General features: G+C 44.0%; 1 protein-coding gene across 1 annotated transcript; it reads right to left on the bottom strand.

Moving 5' to 3' along the window:
• Positions 1-3141: 3141 nt before the first annotated feature.
• PLEKHF1 (pleckstrin homology and FYVE domain containing 1) lies at positions 3142-20148 on the bottom strand. Its single transcript, XM_073605816.1, has 2 exons — positions 19918-20148; positions 3142-6505 (listed from the first exon to the last, which is right to left on the bottom strand). Exon 2 carries the CDS (start codon positions 6489-6491, stop codon positions 5682-5684), a length of 810 nt encoding a protein of 269 aa, XP_073461917.1. The 5' UTR covers positions 6492-6505; positions 19918-20148; the 3' UTR covers positions 3142-5681.
• Between the last annotated feature and the right edge of the window lie 1376 nt (positions 20149-21524).

Here is a 21524-nt window from a genome sequence, read left to right as displayed (position 1 = left end):
GGGATGCACTGGACTGCATCAAAAACGCACATGCACAAAAGCATGTGGAACGCATCCAGACTATGTTTCCATGGTGTGAACTGGCCCTTTAGGGCTTCTTCACACTTGCAGCACTCGCTAAAGAGCAATCCGTGTTCAGGTCGCTCTTCAGAGAGCATTTGACAGATGGTGAGAAGGCATGGTATTGCTTTAACCTTTCGATCCTGCACTAGCATGCCGCGACCTTGTGCATTGGTGCTTACAGGGCAGCCCCATTCACTTGAAAGGGTCACATTCTGTGGGCACTACACTTGGCAAAAGAGACAGGTGGCACAACTCCTACCACAGCCTCGAAGCAAAGCATTGCAGCCTTGGGATGTATACACCCAGCTTCAGCTAAAGGGGGCAGCATTTGGGAAGGGGGGGGGAGATAAAAGCACAGCTCAAACATGGGGTTTTGCCACTCCCCAACTGCTAACGTGAACATACCCTTAAAGCACTGCTTACTTTTAAGTGCCAGTTCGCCTTTACAGATAAAAATGCAAAAAGGTTAACTAAGGCAAGCCATAGATTACACAACTTTCTTTTCTTCTATCGTAGGCGGAAGGGAAGAAAATTGCTTAATTTCCCCCATCAACACACTGAATGTTGATGGGGGAATCCCTCGTGCAGCAGGATTGTGTGTTCTAGCGGAGGGGGTGCAAGGAGAATTCCCTGCTGGCAGAACACAATGATCACTGCCAGCTGCTATAGCCGCCAACAGGGATCACATGCAAAAAATCCTACAGGCTGGCTGTACTGAAGTCAATCAATGAATCGACTTCAGTACAACCAGCCTGCCCTTAGATGGATCGAATCTCAGCCAATCCCTGTTGAACAGATTCAATCCATCTATAGCAGGCTTAAAGTGAATGTAAAGTCTAGTTTTTTTTTTTTTTGCTTAAAAATAACAAACATGTTATATTACCTGCCCTGTGCAGTTGGCTTTGCAGAGTGGCCCTGATCCTCCTCTTCTGGGGTCCCTCTTTAGCTCTCCTTTCCCCTCCCTCCTGATGAATGGAGACACAGAGCCACGTCCCGCCCCCCCCACTCTCTCCTCATTGGCTTACTAACTTTGATTGACAGGAGACAATGGTGCTCCACTGCTGTCTCAGCCAATGAGGAGGGAGAGTCCCGGGCAGTGGAATCTCTCCTGCAACATCGCTGGATACAGATGGGGCTCAGGTAAGTATTAGGGTGCATTAGAATTAGAATGCATTAAGATAAAAAACCTTCTGCCTTTACAATCACTTTAACACTGGACACCTTCCTCACCCCCCCCCCCCCCGGTCCCCACTGTACTTTCCTCCTTGCTTGTGGAACTGTTAGCACCCCCATAGCAGCTCCAGCGATCTAGAGATTTATAATTCCCATTCTTCTCTCTCTTCTCCGTCAGCGCATAACCAATCAGAATTGATCTGGTCTGTCCTGGTGGTGCTGCACAGCAAAAAGAGTGAAGAGCGGGGAATTAAAATCTCTAGATTGCTGGAGTGGCTATGGGGGTGCTTACAGCTCCACAAGCAAGGAGGTAAGTGCAATGGGGACTGAGGGGGGGGTGTCTAGTGCTAGTTCATCATTTTTTGTAAAATGTGAACTAACACTTTAAGGGCTAGTTTTCACTTGCTTCAAAACAAGGCTCCGGAAAGGCTTTGTTAAAGCTCTCTGAACGCCAGTCAAAGCTCCTGTCACTAAATAAAATGGTTAGCTTACAGTCCTGTTTACAAAAAAGACGCCACTTGCTCCCATCTATAGCTGGTTATTGCAGTAAGAAGCATTGGAAGGCTAACAACAGGGTGTCTTGACAAGGCTTTGTGGCTTACGCATGCATTTGCAAATGTGTGCAGACTAAACCCCTGCTTTTAACACATGCTGTTAGACAGGTTATCTGGTTGTCTGCGGGCTGGTTAGTTAAGCTTGTTTTTTTTCCTTGGATTTATCCTTGGCCCTGTTTATACAGTCCTGTTTACACCTGCTATTGCTTGGTGCTTCGATGAGGCTTTGGTGGAGCTTCGATGAGCCTTTGGTGGAGCTTCGATAAGCCTTTGGTGGAGCTTCGGTGGGGCTTCAAGCGAGCTTTGCCATAGACTTCTATGGAGGCTTTGAAGACGCTTTTGAAGCATACCTCCCAACTTTTTGAGATGGGAATGAGGGACACCTATCAGCAAAAGTATGCAGGTATAGGACACGCCCCTTGCCACGCCCCCTTAAAGGAGAATTGTACAAAAACAAAACAACAAGATTGGTTAAACCCACAAGTGCTTTTTTACCACTACAATTCCTATATATTGGCTTCTGGAATCTACAAATGCAGCAATTTAGAAATCAGATAAAAGGTTTAGTGCTGGAAAGATAAAAAGTCCATTTTATGTACAACTATATAGATCAGATCAAAATGAGGGACAAATGAGGAGGAAATCAGGGACAGTTGGGATCTATGTTTGAAGCACCACTAAAGCTACATGGGGTATAATTTTTGAAGCACAGCCAAAGCAAAAGTAAGGTGTACACAGGACTGTAAGCTAACCATTTTATTTAGTGACAGGAGCTTTGACAGGCATTCCGAGAGCTTTAACAAAACCTGTCCGAAGCCATGTTTTGAAGCAAGTGTAAACTAGCCGTTAATGTGTGTTGAAGCAAGTGTAAAATGAGCCCTAACTTTATTGATAAGTCACAGTGTGAGATGCAGACAGAAAAGAAGCTGTGGTGCGGAAGAGAAAAATATGGACAAGTTGCATATTTCCACACAACAGGTCACATTGATGTAGAAACGGCATATTAAAAAAAAAAAAAACATTGTCATCTGTGTGCCCTTGAGGAGATCGCATTTTTTTTTTTTTTGCACCAGTGTAAATGAGTCCTAAAACAGACCATGGGGGTTGATTAACTAAAACCGCAGAGTGCAAAATCTGGTGCAGCTCTGCATAATAGCCAATCAGCTTCTAACTTCAGCTTGTTCAATTAAGTTTTGACAATAAAACCTGGAAGCTGATTGGTTCCAATGCACAGCTGCCCCAGATTTTGCACTCTCCAATTTTAGTAAGTAAACCCCCATGTGTCTCTCGAGGAATGGAAGAGTAATAGAGAGCAACTATCGATATTATATTACACACAATAAACGTGGGACAATATTATGGATTTTATTGCACAGATCCTTAGTGTTACAACATATCTCAGTATACACAATGTATAAGTTTACTGCCACACAAGAAAACATAAAAAAGAAAAAATAGTGTGTTCCTTCCATTACTAATACAAAGGCAGCATAGTTCTTTTTTTCTCTTAAATAATGTAAAAAAAATTGCAGTACATAAGTGTTAAAATCAACAATAATGTATAATAGAAGGTTAAAAAATGGATTTTCAACCCGGCAGAGAACTGGTTAAAGATGGCAGTGTTAGCATTGTTGTGTGGTATTAAACCCAAAACCAAACAAACAATGTAATATATTGCAGCTTACTATTCATTAGATGTGGTGGCTGCATTAGTTTTCTTTTACCTATTATGGGATGACAGCTGTCTCCCAGTTGTGCTCCTGCATTGTCACCTTGTCGCACGTACCCAATGGGAGGCTACAAATGGCCGTACCAAAACATACTGTATTGCACTGAGATGGTCATTTCCCAAGATCCGTTCCAGAGCAATGATGTGCCGCTGATGCTGGAGGGAGCACATGTGAGCAGGAAGTGGCTGAAACAGATCAGCAGCCCTGAGATACAAAAAGTATGAGAACCTCAAGACATTTGCTTGTGATAGGCAGTGACGTCACAAACTAAATGTCACTAGTGTTTAGATTAATATTCCTTTATTTGGGAGTTAGCATGCAGAAAAGGGCGCATTCATCAGTTATGAGAGACCTCAATGAGGAACTTGCTTGCAGAACCATTACCACCAGGATTCAGTTCCTGCTTTCAGTTTTGAATAAGGAGGTCTTACATGGTTAGTATCATGGGTTGGTTTTGGAAAACTTTACAAATACAGAGCAACAACACCAAAAATGGAATTGTCTTGGTTTGGCAGGATTGCAGAAGGGCTCTACAAAAGCTTTCCAAGCTGCTAGAGGTTAGGACCTGCCCCACACTACCAAAAATATTTGTATATATGTAGTTGGTTTTTAACTTAGTGACAGAACTAATCATTTAGGAACCAATGGACCAGCATGGAGCCTTCTAAGACTCATGTCTTCATCAAGCAGTTAAGCATATTTTCTTAAATGTGAAGTCCAGTATTAAGCCACCAGTGGTGATTTTTTTTTCAGCGACAGAGAATTTGTCCCTTCTCTGTCACTGAAAAAAAGGTTCTTAAATCAGTTAGTGGTATATTGGTTGGCAGTACATCATCAGCATGATGGTCAAGATCAGCTTAAGGATCTGTAGCCAAGCCCTCCGTGACCTTTGTAGCTGCAGATGCTATGGAGCAATTCATCCTCCGCCTTCACAAAAGAAAAGTCACTCAAGTTAGGTCCCAGGAAATGCTGGATCTATGGCGCTGCTAGAGCCCCCCAAAAAATGGATAAGGCTAAATGGAAAAGTTTATTTGGAGAATTTAACACAGTCACTGCTGCTCCCTTAGACCAGATCCTGAGTAAACCTAACGTACATATAAAAAAAAGTGAACGAGAGAGGGCGCCACCAACTGATTGTAAGCTGTTTATTGGAATAAAATAATGCACTCCCTGGGTAATGCATGTATAGCTGGAGTCATCTATGGAGCAGCTCTGTGATGCAGAGATCAGCAGGCAAGCGCCTGGTGGTTGCAGAGTTCGGCCAGGAAGCTGCTGGTTGGAGGAGGGAGAAGAACCGCTGTAGTACTCTTGGATGGAATGCAAGCTGTCACAGTCAGCTAGGCGGTTTCTGGGACTCTTCAGCCTACTCGGTTAGGCTCAGCTCAAAGGGAAGGTTCATGTGGATGAGGTCACCATGTTTAGGGAGCAGGGCTACACATTTCAGGGCTCTGCCTCTTTATCAAGCCAGAAGAAAAGGCCTGATAAGGGGTCAGAGCCCTAAATGCATAGCCACGCCCCCGAACATAGTGACATCAGCCTCGTACACCTTCGCTTGGTGCCAAGCCTAGTAGAGTGGGCCGAGAGTCCATAGATGACTCCAGATACACTGATGGCATGCTAAACACATTCATTACCCAGTGAGTGCATTATTTTATTCCAATAAACAGCTTATTCTAGGTGGGATCTTCTCTCATTCACTCATATATAGACGTTAGATCTCAGCATTGTGCTTTTCCTTATTCCTATTCACCCTCTCTGTGTTTTTACATTAGAGATTAGAAGCCTCACAGGCTACAAAGTCAAGTCACTTCAGGGAGAGGGGTCGCCAAAATAACTGGGCTCCTGAAAACCTGGAGGATACAATTATACACAGTGCCTACAGCTATAGAGATCAGTGAGGGTTTGCACAGAGGTCATTACTGCTAATAAAGAATATGGAAGATATTTGAATGTCCTCAGCCTGGCCACAGTTCTACTTTATGAACGAACCCAAGGAGATATCTGAGGTCACCATCTAAAATAGGAGGTACTTGTTGAGTCTCACAGCCTTCACAATGTTCTCAAGGGAGTTAAGCAACATACTCCTTGTTATTTTGCTTAGCCCTTAGGTTCTTAGGTTCTAATATTGGTGCAAGTCTTTAATAAATATTATAAATTCCAATCAGGCATGAAAGGCCGACCACGATGAAGAGTAAAAGTCCTCATTTGAAGGAAAGTTATTGGTCTTTTCTTCATCGTTCTCGCTGTCGTCTTCACTTGAAGGATCAAACCCTGGGATCTCTCGGTCCAACTCAAGTGCTCTTTTTCGTTCTTGTTCTTCCGCCAACTTTTCAGACATTAGTTTTCTGTGGCAGAGGTTACAAACTCTTAGGGGCTTGGAGGACAACGCCAGTATGACAAACTTGTTTCTCGAGCAGTCCTGACAAACAACAAAGCCACAATTGCGACAGTGGTGTCTACGAGTTAGGGTGGTGAACTTGGTGTGAGTACAACGCATACAGATGTCGGTGGCTCTGTCTGGGATCCAAGGAGCTGCGTGCTTAAAGGACGGTCGTCTCCCGGTCTTCTCCATCAACCGGTCGGAACACTCTTTGATGTGACTGATCCACTCTTGTCTTTCGGTGAAAGAAGCAGCGCAAACCACAAAGGACTTTTTAGATGTTTTTAGCAACCACCGGTTCCTCATATCTTCGCTGTCGGGAAGTAACTCGGTGGTCACATCTTCCAGAGGGATTATGTGTTGGCAGCTATACTTGACTTTGTTTATGACGATAGTTCCGTACACCAGAATGTCGCTGAAGAGGAAGAAGATCCTTGGCTTGGGTTTTTTTCGGCATTCTTTGGTCAGTATTCCTTCACCCACAAGGACTCTTCCTGGGATGGCAAGGGGTTGGCCAGCTGTACCAAAACATGCCTCTACGGCCCCTATTCGCTGAGTGTTGATCTCTGTATAGGCAAGGTGGTCCACCATGTCTCAGCAGCTACCTAGAACAACAATGACAGGAGCTTAGCAATTAAGGATATAAAATAAAGAACCATATAACAATAGTGTCCTAATAGTTTGTGGTGCAAGAAGCACATGAAAGGCTAACTTTGTATTCATGTGTGTTTAATAATAATATTCTATCCAACATAGCTTCCAGTATGGCATCTACAGTATGCAAGCAAAGGAAACCCTGTGTGAAAGGCAAGAGCAGCCTCAGGCCAGACTCCGTCCAGGCCATGTCCTGACGTGTTTTTCCCTGTCCACTGGGCTCAGTCGTGACGAAACACATCAGGGTGTGGCCTGGACGGATTCTGGCCTGAGGCCACTTTTACATTTCCCACAGGGTTTTGCAAGATGCGTGGCACTCAGAACTACTCTTTCCTTTGCTTGCATCTATTGAGCTGAGACGAGCTCCTTCCCTGCCTGCACTCCCAGCAGTTGTTAGCGGACAGGAGCCTTGAGCAGCACCCCTTATCTTTGTATGGGTTCGCAGTATCTACAGTATGTATTCAGTAATCATAAGGATTGCAAAATTCCTACTTGTTCCAAAAATAAATATCTTAAGCCAGCCATACATAGATGGTTCGAATTACTGCTGAACTGTCCCGCGATTTGAATCATGAATGGGCAGGCTGAATGTATCCAAGTTGACCGATCAATCAACTTGGAGTACCAGCCTGGCGGATTTAACATGCAATTATTGCAAACGGCTGTCATAGCCGCTAGCAATAATCACTGTCTTCTCCCGGTGGAAGAACACAATGGCTCCACAGGAGGGATTCCTCTGTCAACACTGTCTATGGCTGGTCTAAGGTAGACTCACAGAGACAAGTTATCATAGGGAAAATCCTTATCTTCAAAAAGTGCTCTGACCAATAAAGGGTCAGTTCACCCAAAACGCATATATATCACTTATTGGAATGAAACCTTAAATAAGTTTAGTTGTTTTGGTCAATGGTTCAAATTTTTTTTTTTTCTCAAGTGTTCCAGTTCTCCTCAAGTAGCCTCAAATGTAAGCATAAAAGGGTTCCAACCATAATATAGGGGTAAGGGGGCAAACTGGTGCTTCAGAGAGACCTCACACAGGGGGAATGGGGAGGGGAGGGGGGTGTCCACGTCCTGGAAATTTTTTTTTTCCTTAAATAAATTATATAGAAAAATGGAAAGGCAGATGTACCATGATGTCATTTTGTGGGGAGCCAAAAGTTTCCTTCTTAATGGAATTATTTTTAGCCATTTTGCAGAATAGAATAAAGAGACGGTCCAACTATTGCCGCAAGTGATAGCTTTTAATGTCCGTGTAGCCTGCCAACATTAACAGCCACTCCGCAGCGGTGGTAAGATGTAAAGAGGCTTGCAATGGACTGTAGGTTTTTATTTTTTGTAAAGATTCAGGTCCCATTGACTTTAATGGGGTTTGGATTACCCTTCCCAATTTCCAAACTTTTTGATTAGTTCAGTAAACGTCCTGCGAGTCAAAAACAAGTATATTGGTAACAGAACTACATAAGATGTTCTAACTGTATAAAGTCCTAACCCTGTGGTACTTGGTTCCGTCCTGAATTTCGAAAATCATCCCCACGTACCCACTTGGTTGTTTCTGCAGATGCGGAGCTACGGGCTCATACATAAATATTTAGTGGCAATGACCCACAATGTACAAGTTCTGGGCGGAAATATTTAGTATCATCCCTACACTATTTTTGGTTATAATCTCCCCTGACCCTCTCATGGTGCTACTCAACATCCGACCCCTGGACCTAACCACCATCAATTCAAATTGTTATTGCAGATAACTACTGCAGCCAAGCAAACTATAGCAAAGGCCTGGAAAACCCCTTTTCTGCAACAGAGTCACCCAGGCTATGACCCACGCCAATTGGAAAATATGAATAAATACGACCCACAGGAAACACTTTCTTTGACCTTCCAACTTTGAGGAGTCCCTGTTACTGTCTTAATGTGACTGAACTATCTCTGGGAGCTAACCTTTTTTTCTCCTCTTCCCTCCTTAGGACATCCCCCCTCCCCAGCTCTACTCTTGCTCCCTATTTTTATTTGGGTACTCATTACCCACTTGTGTGTGCCCTACTCCCCTTGCAGGTAAAGTTGATCCAGGGAATATCTGATTGCCTCCAGAGGGATCAGGGAAGAATTTTTTCCCCCTGCTGGAGCAAATTGGAACATGCTTTGCTCTGGAGCAACCTTGAAAGGTTGCTCCAGAGCAAATCCTCCAGAGCTGTATGGGGAGCATTCTTCATTATGACCACCAATGTAGGGAGAGGTCCCCCGTCTGATCTCCAATGTAAGGGGCATTCATCCCACCGACCACCAAGGTAAGGGGCATTCCTCCTATTGAAAATCACACTAATGCATCGTGCGCCAATGGGAATGTGTGTCACTTGTCACAAAGGTTACTGGAGCCAACCGTCCATAGCTGCTAGAGAATATTCTTGGGCGGAGAAACCACAATCAATGCTAAAGCACTTTAGGGAGAACTTTCAATGTGGGTATAGGATTGTGTATTTGTATGTATGTATGTTAGATAGATAGATAGATAGATAGATAGATAGATAGATAGATAGATAGATAGATAGATAGATAGATAGATAGATAGATAGATAGATAGATAGATAGATAGATAGATAGATAGATAGATAAAATTTCTCTTCTATTGGTTGAGCTAGATGGACTCGCGTCTTTTTTTTTTTTTTTTTTTTTTCAACCAGACTATCTATCTATGTAACAGCTTGCCCTGATATGCACCACTTCACCTGTGTTAGGTTGCCCATCCCCAATTTCTTCATCCACATATACTTTTTCAATATGTTCGGTGACTACTTTTCTACTTTCATTTTTTTTTATCTTATGGCCTGCCACCTAAATTGGACGCCTCCAAGTTTACCTCTAGTCCAGGGGTGTCAAACTGAATTTCATTGTGGGCTATATCAGCATTACAGTTGCCCTCAAAGGGCTGGTTGTATCTGTTAAAAGTGATTGTAAAGTCTCTCCCCTGATTGGCTGGCTGACTGACTTTGATTGACAGCCGCGGGAGCCAATGGTGCCCCTGCTGTGTCTCAGCCAGTCAGGAGGAGTGTCTGGGACGGCTTTGCCATTCGTGCACATAGCTGGATGGGGCTCAGGTAATTATTAGGGGGTGCCGCTACACACAGGTTTTTTATCTTAATGAATAGAATGCATTAGGATTAAAAACCTTCTGCTTTTACAACTTCTTTAAGTCTAGATGTGCAGAGCACACCCCTTTACATCAGATATCAAGAGCCCCCTCACCATCATAAGTCAAGAGTCCCACTCCCTCCCCTACATCACAGTGCACCCCCTTACTATGTGCTGCTGCTGGGAAGAAGCTAGGGGGGAGCTGGGAAGCAGAACGTGCAGGGTCTGGAGGAGGACCCGAAGAGGGCTGGAGTCTGCTAAATGCTGAGACCAGGGGAGGTGGAGACAAGGGGGTACTAGGGCTGCACAGAGAGGTGCAGGATCTGTAGGAGGAGTTGTTGTCCTCCACTCTGCTGCTGACTGCTGAGATGGGCGGAGGGCAGAGATGAGCCTCTCCACAGCTGCACGGAGAAGCGCAGGATCTGGCAGAGGAGTTCTGTCCTCCTCTCTGCTGCTGACTTCTGAAACACATTATTTGTGTTCGGAGACAAGGGGGGATCCGCAGCTGCGGGAGAGGTGCATGGGCCAAGTGAAATGGCCTGGCGGGCCGCATTCGGCACACAAGCCTTGTGTTTGACACATGTATTCTAGTCTGTAACCATTTTACACTATTTGTTTAATGTATCTACTGAAAATGTTAAAAAATTAAGGTTTGACTAAGAAGTTCCAACCCTACTAACTACTGTAACTGAAAACTGCAAAGCTTGACTGGAGTGACATAAAACTGCCACATGGTTAAAATAACAATGGAAACGTGTCCAGATTTTGTCAGTGACAGGAAAATCCTGTCTGCTCTATATATGAGGTTAACGTGCAACACACAGACCGCAGGCAGAGGAGTTACGATCTGGTAATTATATATCTGCAGACTAGTAAAATATATGCTTTAGGGTAAAAGGAAGCTTAAATAGTAAAAGGAGTGAAGGGGGATGGGGGCACTGATACAAGCAAGGACTGGCTGTAAAGACAAAGAGTTTCTATGGAAGGGCATTATGACTTCATTAAGACACATTTCTTTTCAGTTCATTAAAGTAGAGCCAACATTTGTTGGGAAGAGTTAGCTAGCCATACCCAGTAGACTTTCATTTAAATGTCTGTATGGACCTTCGAAAAAATTGTTTGTCAGAACATTGGACAGTACCATTGTGGTCTCAACGCATTTCGTAAGAAAACACTCAAAATTTTAGTTCAATTGCCAATGCCAAATGTTTCAAATTCAATGTCCCATTTGGAGACACATGTGTATTTCAAATAGTAACGATTTTCCTGAATGAAAACCACATTCGCTGTTAGAAAGTTCTTTGTCCAAGAACATTTTTCATCCTCCTTCGATTTCTCTATAGTTAAAAACAATCGATTTGACCCCATTAAGGTGGATCCAAAGGCTCAAGGTTTTTTTTACCTTCATGCATTCTGTGCATTCAATTAAAAAACCTTCTGGGTGCATCTCCCCCCCTCCCCCTCCCAGCCACTCCCTTATACTTTCCTAAGCTTAATCTCGATCCAGCTATGTGTATAAGAGCGGCGGCTCTCCGGGATCTTTCACTCCTCATTGGCTCCCACTGCTGTTAATCACAGGCAGTGAGCCAATGAGGAGAGAGCAGGAGGCAGGGCCAAGCTGCTTTCTGTGTTTGAATACACACACACAGAGCGCAGCTCAGGAGCGTGCCTGTTCAAGTGCCCCCATAGCAACAGGCTGGCTATTAGGGGCACTTGGCAGGGGAAAGGCCAGGTACACCAGTGAGGGACCCAAAAAAAATAAAAATAAATAAATAGGGGATCTGGGCACCATTGCACAGAGCAAGTAAGTATTACATGTTTGTTTTTTAATTTAATATCTTTCCTTTAGAATCCATTTAACTATTAGAAAATTGAATAAATGTGCCAAAAACTATTTTGTGAAGTAAATTCTACTGGTGTATGGCCAGCTTTGTTTTTTTATGGTTGTCTGGGCCTCTGTTATGTTGACCTTTGCCAGTGAATATCAAGGGAAAGTTTAGCATTCAACATTTGTCATCGAAGCAGAATTTGGTCTATCCTTCAATGGGCACACCAGGCTCCGGTGACAGCACTCAATGGTAGCATTTAGAGGCCGAGCAGCTTTTCTCAACCATGGCTCCATGGAACCCTAGGGTTCCTTGAGAGGTTGCTCCAGAGCAAATCTCCCAGAGCTGTATGGGGAGCATTCTTCATAATGACTACCAATGTAGGGAGAGGTCACCCGTTTGACCTCCAATGTAAGGGGCATGCTTTTCACCGACCGTCAAGGTAAGGGACATTCATCCCACCGACCACCAAGGTAAAGGGCAATCATATCACCGACTGCCAAGGTAAGGGCCATTCATCCCACCGACCGTCAAGGTAAGGGGCATTCATCCCACCGACCGCCAAGGTAAAGGGCATTCATCTCACCAACCGCCAAGGTAAGGGGCATTCATCCCTCTGACTGCCAAGCTAAGAGGCATTCATCTCTCCGAACGCCAAAGTAAGGGGCATTCATCCCTCCGACCGGCAAGGTAAGGGGCATTCTTTCCACTGACCGCCAAGGTAAGGGGCATTCTTCCCACTGACCACCAAGGTAAGGGGCATTCCTCCTATTGAACATCACACTAATGCAATGTAAGTATAGTAATTATTAGCAGGCGTTCCCTGAGACCAGAAAGTTATATCAAGGGTTCCACCATGTTAAAAATTTTGATTCAGAGAGATGTCCACTGACTTCCTGTTGGGTCTTTCTGACAGGATGTGAAGGGAACTCTTCCAACAGGACATGGCCAGCAACAAAACTCTACAGAAGCTTTACCCATTTCAACATCCAAAAACTTTGACTGTAGTTCTACTTCACATTTGATAAGAATTTATAATGATTACTTGTTCTTCTTAGCAGTTCAGATATAAAATGATGTATATGCCAGGAGTTGAATGGAAAGAATTACAACACAGTCCAAAGTTTAAAGGTGGGGATTAAATAGTCAGGGAGAGTTTATAGAACAAGCAGTTTATGTCAGTTATACTTTGTATTGCGCCTACTGTAAGACTTTCCTCTCACACGCCTTCAATAAACTTCAATCGGTTACCTATCAATCTTATCCGTCTTCACACTTCTTCTGGTTCCTTCCCAGAAACTCTCATGGATTCCACGAAAAGTCTTCTGTTCCTTTACCAACCCTATGCCATCTTTACAGCCCTTCCCTCCCTCCAGTCAAAAGCCTTCTCTACCTTCCCACCAATCTTCATCAGAAGGTGAATGATGGCATCACATCACTGCTTTTGGAGTCTTAAAAAGTCTTACTATGCATAATCGAGATGACCTGGAAGAAGACATAGAAGGGTGTTTTAGGGGTAAATAACAGCCCTCCTTCATCGGGGCTGTTCTTAACCCCTAAAACATGCCAGGTGTCTTATTCCAGGTCACATTGATTATTTTCTCATGTTCAAAGACCACCGAGATAGAGGAGCCCTGTGTTCCAAAGGCCACAAACAAAGGGGACACGGTCTTCCAAAGGCAACCGACAAAGGGGACACGGTCTGCCAAAGGCCACCGACAAAGGGGACACGGTCTGCCAAAAGGCCACCGACAAAGGGGACACGGTCTGCCAAAAGGCCACCGACAAAGGGGACACGGTCTGCCAAAAGGCCACCGACAAAGGGGACACGGTCTGCCAAAAGGTCACCGACAAAGGGGACACGGTCTGCCAAAAGGCCACCGACAAAGGGGACACGGTCTGCCAAAAGGCCACCGACAAAGGGGACACGGTCTGCCAAAAGGCCACCGACAAAGGGGACACGGTCTGCCAAAAGGCCACCGACAAAGGGGACACGGTCTGCCAAAGGCCACCGACAAAGGGGACACGGTCTGCCAAAAGGCCACCGACAAAGGGGACACGGTCTGCCAAAGGCCACCGACAAAGGGGACGCAGTCTTCCAAAGGCCAACAAAGGGGACATGGACCATTTGGATGATTCCACGGTTCCATCGCTACCTATTACCCCTAAATCTTCACATCCCATGTCAGTCCTGGCTTCAGGACCACCCCTTATATATTCCCTTCTCCTACCTCCTTCCTCTCCTGTCTATAAACATCTATAGGTATTAGATCTACTGAACACACTGAAGAGGCTTCCATTGACCATAGCAAGCCAAGTGTTCTTCAATGGGACCACCCATGGTCTTGAACCCTGTGCAGAAGTGCTTTGTCGGTCCTGAAAATGAACAAAGTCTGGAGGAGACAGAATCACATAACACTACTGAAGTAGAAGCTGAACGGTCCGGATAAACCGGTATGAAGTTATCTGCGGGTATCGCATGTCAGCAGCAGAGAATAAATAAAGCCAGAAGACTCTTCCTGTTCTACAAAAGTCTTTAAAAGTTGACTTTGTATCAGATCCACTTCCTAAGGTTAACTGCAAGTAGGCTAATTAACCTGTAGTTATAACATTTGCAGGTATTTAATATCTCACTGAGATAACAGTACTTCCCTGACAATGCTTTAATCTGCTTTTCTTTCCATAAGGACGGCATCATCTTTGTTCAGTCATCATCCAGGGTCACCATCTACTTCCTGGACTGAAATGCCAGCTCATAGAATACACAATGGAATGCCCTACCTGTGAGAACTGCAGGGAAGCCATCCCCAACCTTTTAGTAGAATCATGCTGCACCTAACCATGTGCTGCTGTGCCACCACAGGGTTTGGCACGCTTGTTGCCATTGTGTGTGTGTGGGGGGGTGCCATTAACCACTTCAGACCTGCGCTATCAGTACCACCTATCAGTGTCCAGTGCTGCCGATCAGTGCCACCTATCAGCGTCCAGTGCTGCCGATCAGTGCCACCTATTAGCGCCCAGTGCTGCCTATCAGTGTCCATTAGTACTGCCCAACAGTGTCACCTATCAGTGCCCAGTGCTGCCTATCAGTGCCGCCTATCAGCGCCCATTGCTGCCCAGCAGTGCCACCTATTAGCGCCCATTGCTGCCTATTAGTGCCCATCAGTGAAAAGATAAAAATTACTTAAATTTTTCGGTCTTATTTCGATGTTTAACAAAAAATAAAAACCCAGCGGTGATTAAATACCACTAATAGAAAGCTTTATTTGTGTGGGAAAAAAAAAATGCCAAAAATGACAAATGGGTAGCATTGCATGACTGCGCAATTGTCATTCAAAGTATGAGAGCGCTGAAAGCTGAAAATGTGTGTGAAAGCGTGCGATTTTTTTTTTTTTTTTTGCGTGCATTTCCGACACGCACAGATGTGAACCTAGCCTAGTGCAGCCCCCACATCTACGTTTACCGGTGAGCTGCAGCACATTCCATTTTCGTTTTTTGAGCTTAGATACACTCTACTGGAGGATTTGCACCGTTTAGATACACTGTATTGACGTATTTGTAGCGGATATCGAATAAGCACAGGCATTTGTGTTCAAATATAAAACACTTTATTTATAAACAAAGCCCAGCGGTAATCCTTGGCTCTGTTTACATACATGGCAGGCCAATGCTATGCGAGTGTCACCTGACCCCCTTCTCTCCGTGTCCCCCCTCCCTGGGAAGGCACAGATTCCGGAGAGGTGTCATCCCGTCTCCATCAGGCTAGTCCAGGCTCGCCGCCGGCATTCTAAGCCTGCCACATCAGCGAGCCGCGTCCAGCTGTGTCTCCTTTCATGCCGCGCTCTCCATCCACCTATGACGTCATCGCATTCTCAGCGGAAATCTGGGAGCCGTGCCCGACCACGAAACAAAACAAGAGAGAGAGAAAGCGCCTCCCCTCCAGACTGCCCAACATCACGACCCGTCTTCATAGAGACGGACCCGGAGAACTATTTATGGGAAACGTATGAAATCTAAACAAGACGAATCGCAGAACCGCCGGAACCCGTCCAAAAAAAAAAAAATCCCCAAAACAGCAGATTCCTCCTGAGAACCGCGCCAGTCCAGCGCGCTTTTCCTGGACTCATTTAGAGAGGTCGGGTTCAATCAATTTAGAAATCTGTCGGGACATCTTCCCGGTTAGTTGCCGAACTTCCCACCATTGTCATTAAAGGGGAGCTCTAACGAAAATTCTGTTACTAAACTCTTCTTCTTCTAAAAAAAAAAAAATGGCAGTTGCCTGGCTGCCATTTTTTTTTTTTTTTTATAAAGTTATTTATTTGGCTTTATAAGAACAGCTTTGCTTTTCAATTCAGTTGAATTGACCGTTCACTTGTGCGACTGGTCATGTGACTTTGGACACATAAAAAAAACGCATGACATGTCGCAGCCCATTTCAATGAATGCCGTTCAAATCTACGCTACTAAAAGCTGCAGCAAAAGGTTCCTGCACTACTTTGCTGCAACTCGGGCAACCGGAGTGCCATAGACTGCAATGTAAACCCTCAAAAGTCGCATGGAAGTTGCATCTTAATCCGTTCGGCGCCGGTCGCATATCTCAGTAGGTACTAGTACTGGACTCAACCCCCCGGGGTACTGCGCTCCCAGGGACACGAGAGAGCCGGAACTAGCAATACCTAGACAGGTCCGACTAAAGGATGGTCATCTGTCAGCCCTAAAGCTGACCATGCACTATACAATCTGATTGTACAATCCCCTTTATATCCACTATTATGGGTGCTCAACCTGCGGACCTCCAGCTGTTGTGGAACTACAAGTCCCATTATGCCTCTATGGGAGTCATGCTTGTAACTATGAGAATTATGCTTGTAAATGTCAGCCTTGCAATGCCTCATGGGACTTGTGGTTCAAGCACCTCATGGGACTCACGGTACTGCAACAATTTAAGGGCACTATTAAGGGTGCTCAACCTGCGGCCCTCCAGCTGTTGTGGAACTACAAGTCCCATCATTCCTCTGCCTTTGGGAGTCATGTTTGTAACTGTCAGCCTTGCAATGCCTCGTGGGACTTGCGGTTTCCTCAACATTTTAAGGGTACTATTAAGGATGCTCAACCTGCGGCCCTCCAGCTGTTGTGGAACTACAAGTAGAGTTGCCACCTGTCTGGGATTCACCCGGACAGCTTGGGTTTGGTATCCTGCGTCCGGGTTTCAGACTGCCTGAAACCCGGACACATTATTCAGGTCGGACTATGGCTTCCCAGCAGGGTTGCTGGCTGAAATTGTCTGTTACACTCTCACTCACAATGACCAAAGCTGGCACTAACAATCCCCCCCCCCCAAACACACAGACGGGAGAGGAGAGAGGGCTCAATCTGTTCCTCTTCCTCCCACCCCTGCCCCTCTGTGTCTGCCCACACTACAATCCTCAGCACTGTGCCTCAGAAAAGGAATGTGGGGGCTGGAAATTTAAAGTCCAGCAGCCGCAGATACATCTGGATGAGAGGTGCCAAGGGGTGAGTGAGCTCACCATCCATCCCTGTCAGTGACTGAAATCTCCCCTCTTCTCTCTCCTGCCTCTTCATGGGTACACTAAGGTAAATCAGAGTTCTCAGAGCACCCTTTACATCAGAGTTCCTTTTTACACCAGAAGCCACAATGTTCTCCCTTACATAAGAGTCCTCTCCATGCATCAGAGTTCTCAGTGTTCCCCCTTAGATCCGGGTTCCCAGAGCATCCCTTATGTCAGAGTCCCCAGAGTTCTCCCTTATATCAGAGTCTGCAGAGTCCTCCCTTACAGTGAAAGGGAACTCTGCGAGTTCAGATGTAAAAGGAGAACTCTGTGGACTCTGATGTAAAGGGGAACTCTTGTGTTCAGGTTTGACTTGAAGAAAAGGTGGCAACACTAACTACAAGTCCCATCATCCTCCACCATTGGGAGTCATGCTTGGAACTGTTCAGCCTTGCAATGCCTCCTGGGACTTGCGGTACGGCAACAGCTGGAGGGCCGCAGGCTGAGCACCGATTGGACTGTTTATGGTTTGTCCTCCTATTACACTGAGTTGGTAAAATCTAAAAGGAGGATGTACAATCAGATTGTATAGTGAATGGTGACTGGCAATGCTGGCTATACACTAGTAGATTTTCAGGTGCGAATTTTTGTACATTTAAGGAATAGACGAATGTCGCTCTAAAACTACATTTGAAAAACTAGTAAAGTATAAACTATATGTATATTTTGCGCAAATACCGTGTGACATAAAAAAATTGCAACACCCACCAATTTATTCTCTAGGGTCTCTGCTAATATATATATAATGTTTGGGGCTTCTTCTGAGTCATTTTCTAGCAACAAAAAAAAAAAGAAGATTTTTACACGTAGGAGAGAAGTGTCAGAATCGGCCTGGGTGAGAAGTGGTCTAGTTGTACGGTTTACCAAAATGATGAAATATGAGGAAGTGTGGGAGCAATCCATTCAATTTATATCCAATCACAGGAGCCGTTTTATTACATACTTTTTTTGGTAAGTCTAAAAAGGGGATTGTACAATCAGATTGTATAGTGTACAGCCAGCTAAAGGTGATTGTACAATCCGATTTTAGAGGCGTACGGCCAGCTTTATGGAGATTGTACAGACATTGTACTATTAGATTGCAATGTGTGTGCCCAGCTAATCACTGTTGTGTATGCGCAAGAACCTGATTGGCTCCTCCCAGTGAGGTCCCTCCCCTCCCCCACTCTGGTTTACAGGAAGCTTAATAAAATAATAACGGAATGAGATACTTCTGATGGATGTGAAGATCGATTTAAGGATATAATCATTTTTTTATAGGGTAGTGAAGGGTTAAAACTGGTTATTTTTTTTTTCTTTGTGTCCGTCTTCTCGATTCGTTCTGGGGACTGCCGGTAGATCTATAGGAGATTGTACAATCATGGTTCAGGGTGTATGGCCAGCTTAAAGGAGACAGCATGGAGGCTGTGCAATTGGGGGGGTCACCATACATGTTACCATCAGCCCGTGCAATCTTTGTACGATCGACTTTAGATCTACCAGATCTAATGCTGGCCATTCACTATACGAAAAAATATCATTCAAACTCGATTATAAATAACGAACACTCAGCCGAGGGAGCAAACGATAGGGCCATCATGTAACGACCGAATTCCGACTGATAAATCGTTCAATTATTTCGTTTTTTTCACCCGTTTTGTTGCAGTGCAAACAGTCCCGTTTTTTTAAGGGGCGAGAATCACATTCGCCTTTCGATTTATCGTTCGTTCAGCAGAATTTTCCAACCTGCTCCTTCGATTTTTTTGGCTCTCAAAAGTTAAAGCCGATTTTCTATTTGTTCCAATTAACCGGACAAAAAGAAAAAAAAAAAAGGAAGGGTCCAAATGACAGATTTTTGAACGATTTTTCGGCGGGTAACCGTCCTCGTTACAATATTACCGTACAATCTCCGTACAATCAGTTTTATATATACCAAAAACGATGCGTAATGAGGATCTATCCAATGATGGCCATAAACACTTCTGATTTCATTATCTGATCGAAGTATGATTGAAACAAAACGATCAAATCAGCAAACAATCAAATAAGCAGACCTTCCCTTCCGATCGATGCAGACTCAATTTAGGTTGCCCTGGGTGGAAAGCTCTTGATTACATCGCATCGATTGGCAACAATGAGATACTTTGTTCATGAATCTGATCGTATTTCAGTCAATTTGGCTTATATTAGTTGATGGTGGAACTAATAGAGATTGTACAATTAGATTGTATAGTGTATGGTCACCTCTAGATTGTAACCTAAAATACAGTCTTGTTTGCAAATAAATAAATAAAATAATAATATTATAAAAAAAGATGACAAAATCTATAATAATAATAATAATAATAATAATAATATTATTATAAAAGAAAACTACAAAATCTATAATAAATATTGAAAAAAAAGACTACAAAACCTATAATAATAATATAAAAAAAGGACTACAAAATCTATAATAATATAAAAAAAGCGACAAAATCTATAATAATATAAAAAAAGACTACAAAATCTATAATAATAATAATAATAATAATAATAATATAAAAAAAAAACTACAAAATCTATAATATAGAAAAAATTACAAAATCTATAATAATAATATTATCATAAAAGAAAACTATGAAATCTATAATAAATATAAAAAAAAAAAAACTTCAAAATCTATAATAAATAATAATAATATAAAAAAAAAAAAAAAAAAAAAAAAGGGGACTGCAAAATCTATAATACTACAAAATATGTAATAAAATAACAAATAAAAAAGGAAACAATTGTAATCTTTAAAATCTGGAAGGCGTCCCCATAAATCGGTGGTGCCCCCAGCTGTGCAGTAGGAAGGAGAGGATAGAAAAGACTTACAGATGGCGGGGAAGAGGAGGAGGAGGAGGAGGAAGGTTTCCTGTCGGTGATACAATGTTTCAGTTCCCAGATGACCCCACACAGACGATTGTAGGGGGGAGATCGATGTGTAGAACAGATGGCAATGATTGCACTGATCCCGGATCGCACAACTCTCACCCTTTGTACTGGAGGACTGATCACCTCCCCCCACCCTCCTCCTGACAACTTTCTTTCTGAGAACTTTTTTTTCCACCCCGCCCACTGTCAGATGACCCCGCCCATCACACTGAGCCTCCGCCCCCCCCTCACTGACAGCTGTCATACGATGGTGACAACCTGTTTGGGGGATTTCTGGAAATCACGGCTGGATGTCGAGCGGCAGAACGATTGTAAGATTAACCCGTTCAGCTCCGGTACCTGAATACACCCCGGATGGAGCCTATTCCATGATAAATGCCCCATTACTAGGGGCTCATTAAGCCTACGTTCACACCTATATGTGTTGTGATTGATGCGTTGTCTGGTGCGTTTTAATTACATTTTGCATTTTTTTAGGGGAAGTTTGTTGTTAGGGCCAGTTCATACCATAGAAACGCGGTCCAGATGCGTTCAAGGTGCTTTTCTGCATGCACGTTTTTGATGCGTTCCAGTGCATTTTTTATGCATTTTTGGTGCGTTTTTGATGCAGTCCCGTGCTTTTTTTCCCCCTCTTTTTTAAATAAGTACAAGTATGTTGCAGTGCATTTTTGGTGCATTTAGGTGCGTTTTTGATGCAGTCCCGTGCTTTTTTTCCCCCCTCTTTTTCCCATAAGGACAAGTATGTTGCAGTGCGTTTTTGGTGCATTTAGGTGCGTTTTTAATGCGTTTTACAGCGTTCTATACAGTCCAGTGCAGAAAAAATGCAGCATGTTCTACTTTTTTTTTCTGGAACTGGAACTGCAAGTACTGGTGTGAACTATGCCATTGAAAACCATATAACCTACTTTCCATGCGTTTTTGATGCAGAAAAAAAACGCACTGGACTGCATGTGGTGTGAACCGGCCCCTAAAGGTTAAGAAAAAAGAGGGGGGAAAAATGCACTGGACTGCACCAAAAACACGCATGCAAAAAAGCATCTGGAACACATCCGGACTGCGTTTCTATGGTGTGAACTGGCCCTAGGGGGAGCAGGAGAAAAATGCAAAACGCAACACTAGTGTTGTTGATGTGCTTCCATTAAAGTCAAGACTCCATTCTTTCGTGCTTTTTTTCAGAAACGCAGGACATTATTTTTAAGGCCCCTTTCACACTTGTGCGACCTGAAAGTCGCACAAGTCGACCTGAAAGTTGCGCAACTTCGCAGCGATTTTTTGCTGCGACTTTGACCCAATTTTGCTGAGACTTTGACGCAACTTGAAGCAATGCCTGTGCAATCCTGGGGTCTATGGACCTCGAGTCGCATGAAAGACACACCAAAGTAGTGCAGGGACTACTCTGAAGTCACACAGATATGAATGGTACCTGGAAAACAATGCGGGTACGACTTGTCATGTGACTTTGCAGTCCCAAGTCGCAGGACAAGTCGCACAAGTGTGAAAGGGGCCTAACATGGGTTCCTATGGAACACGTTCACATCAAGGCATTT

The sequence above is a fragment of the Aquarana catesbeiana genome, linkage group LG11, assembly GCF_042186555.1.
Source record: "Aquarana catesbeiana isolate 2022-GZ linkage group LG11, ASM4218655v1, whole genome shotgun sequence".
NCBI lineage: Eukaryota > Metazoa > Chordata > Amphibia > Anura > Ranidae > Aquarana > Aquarana catesbeiana.
This window is presented reverse-complemented; position numbering and strand designations above follow the sequence as displayed.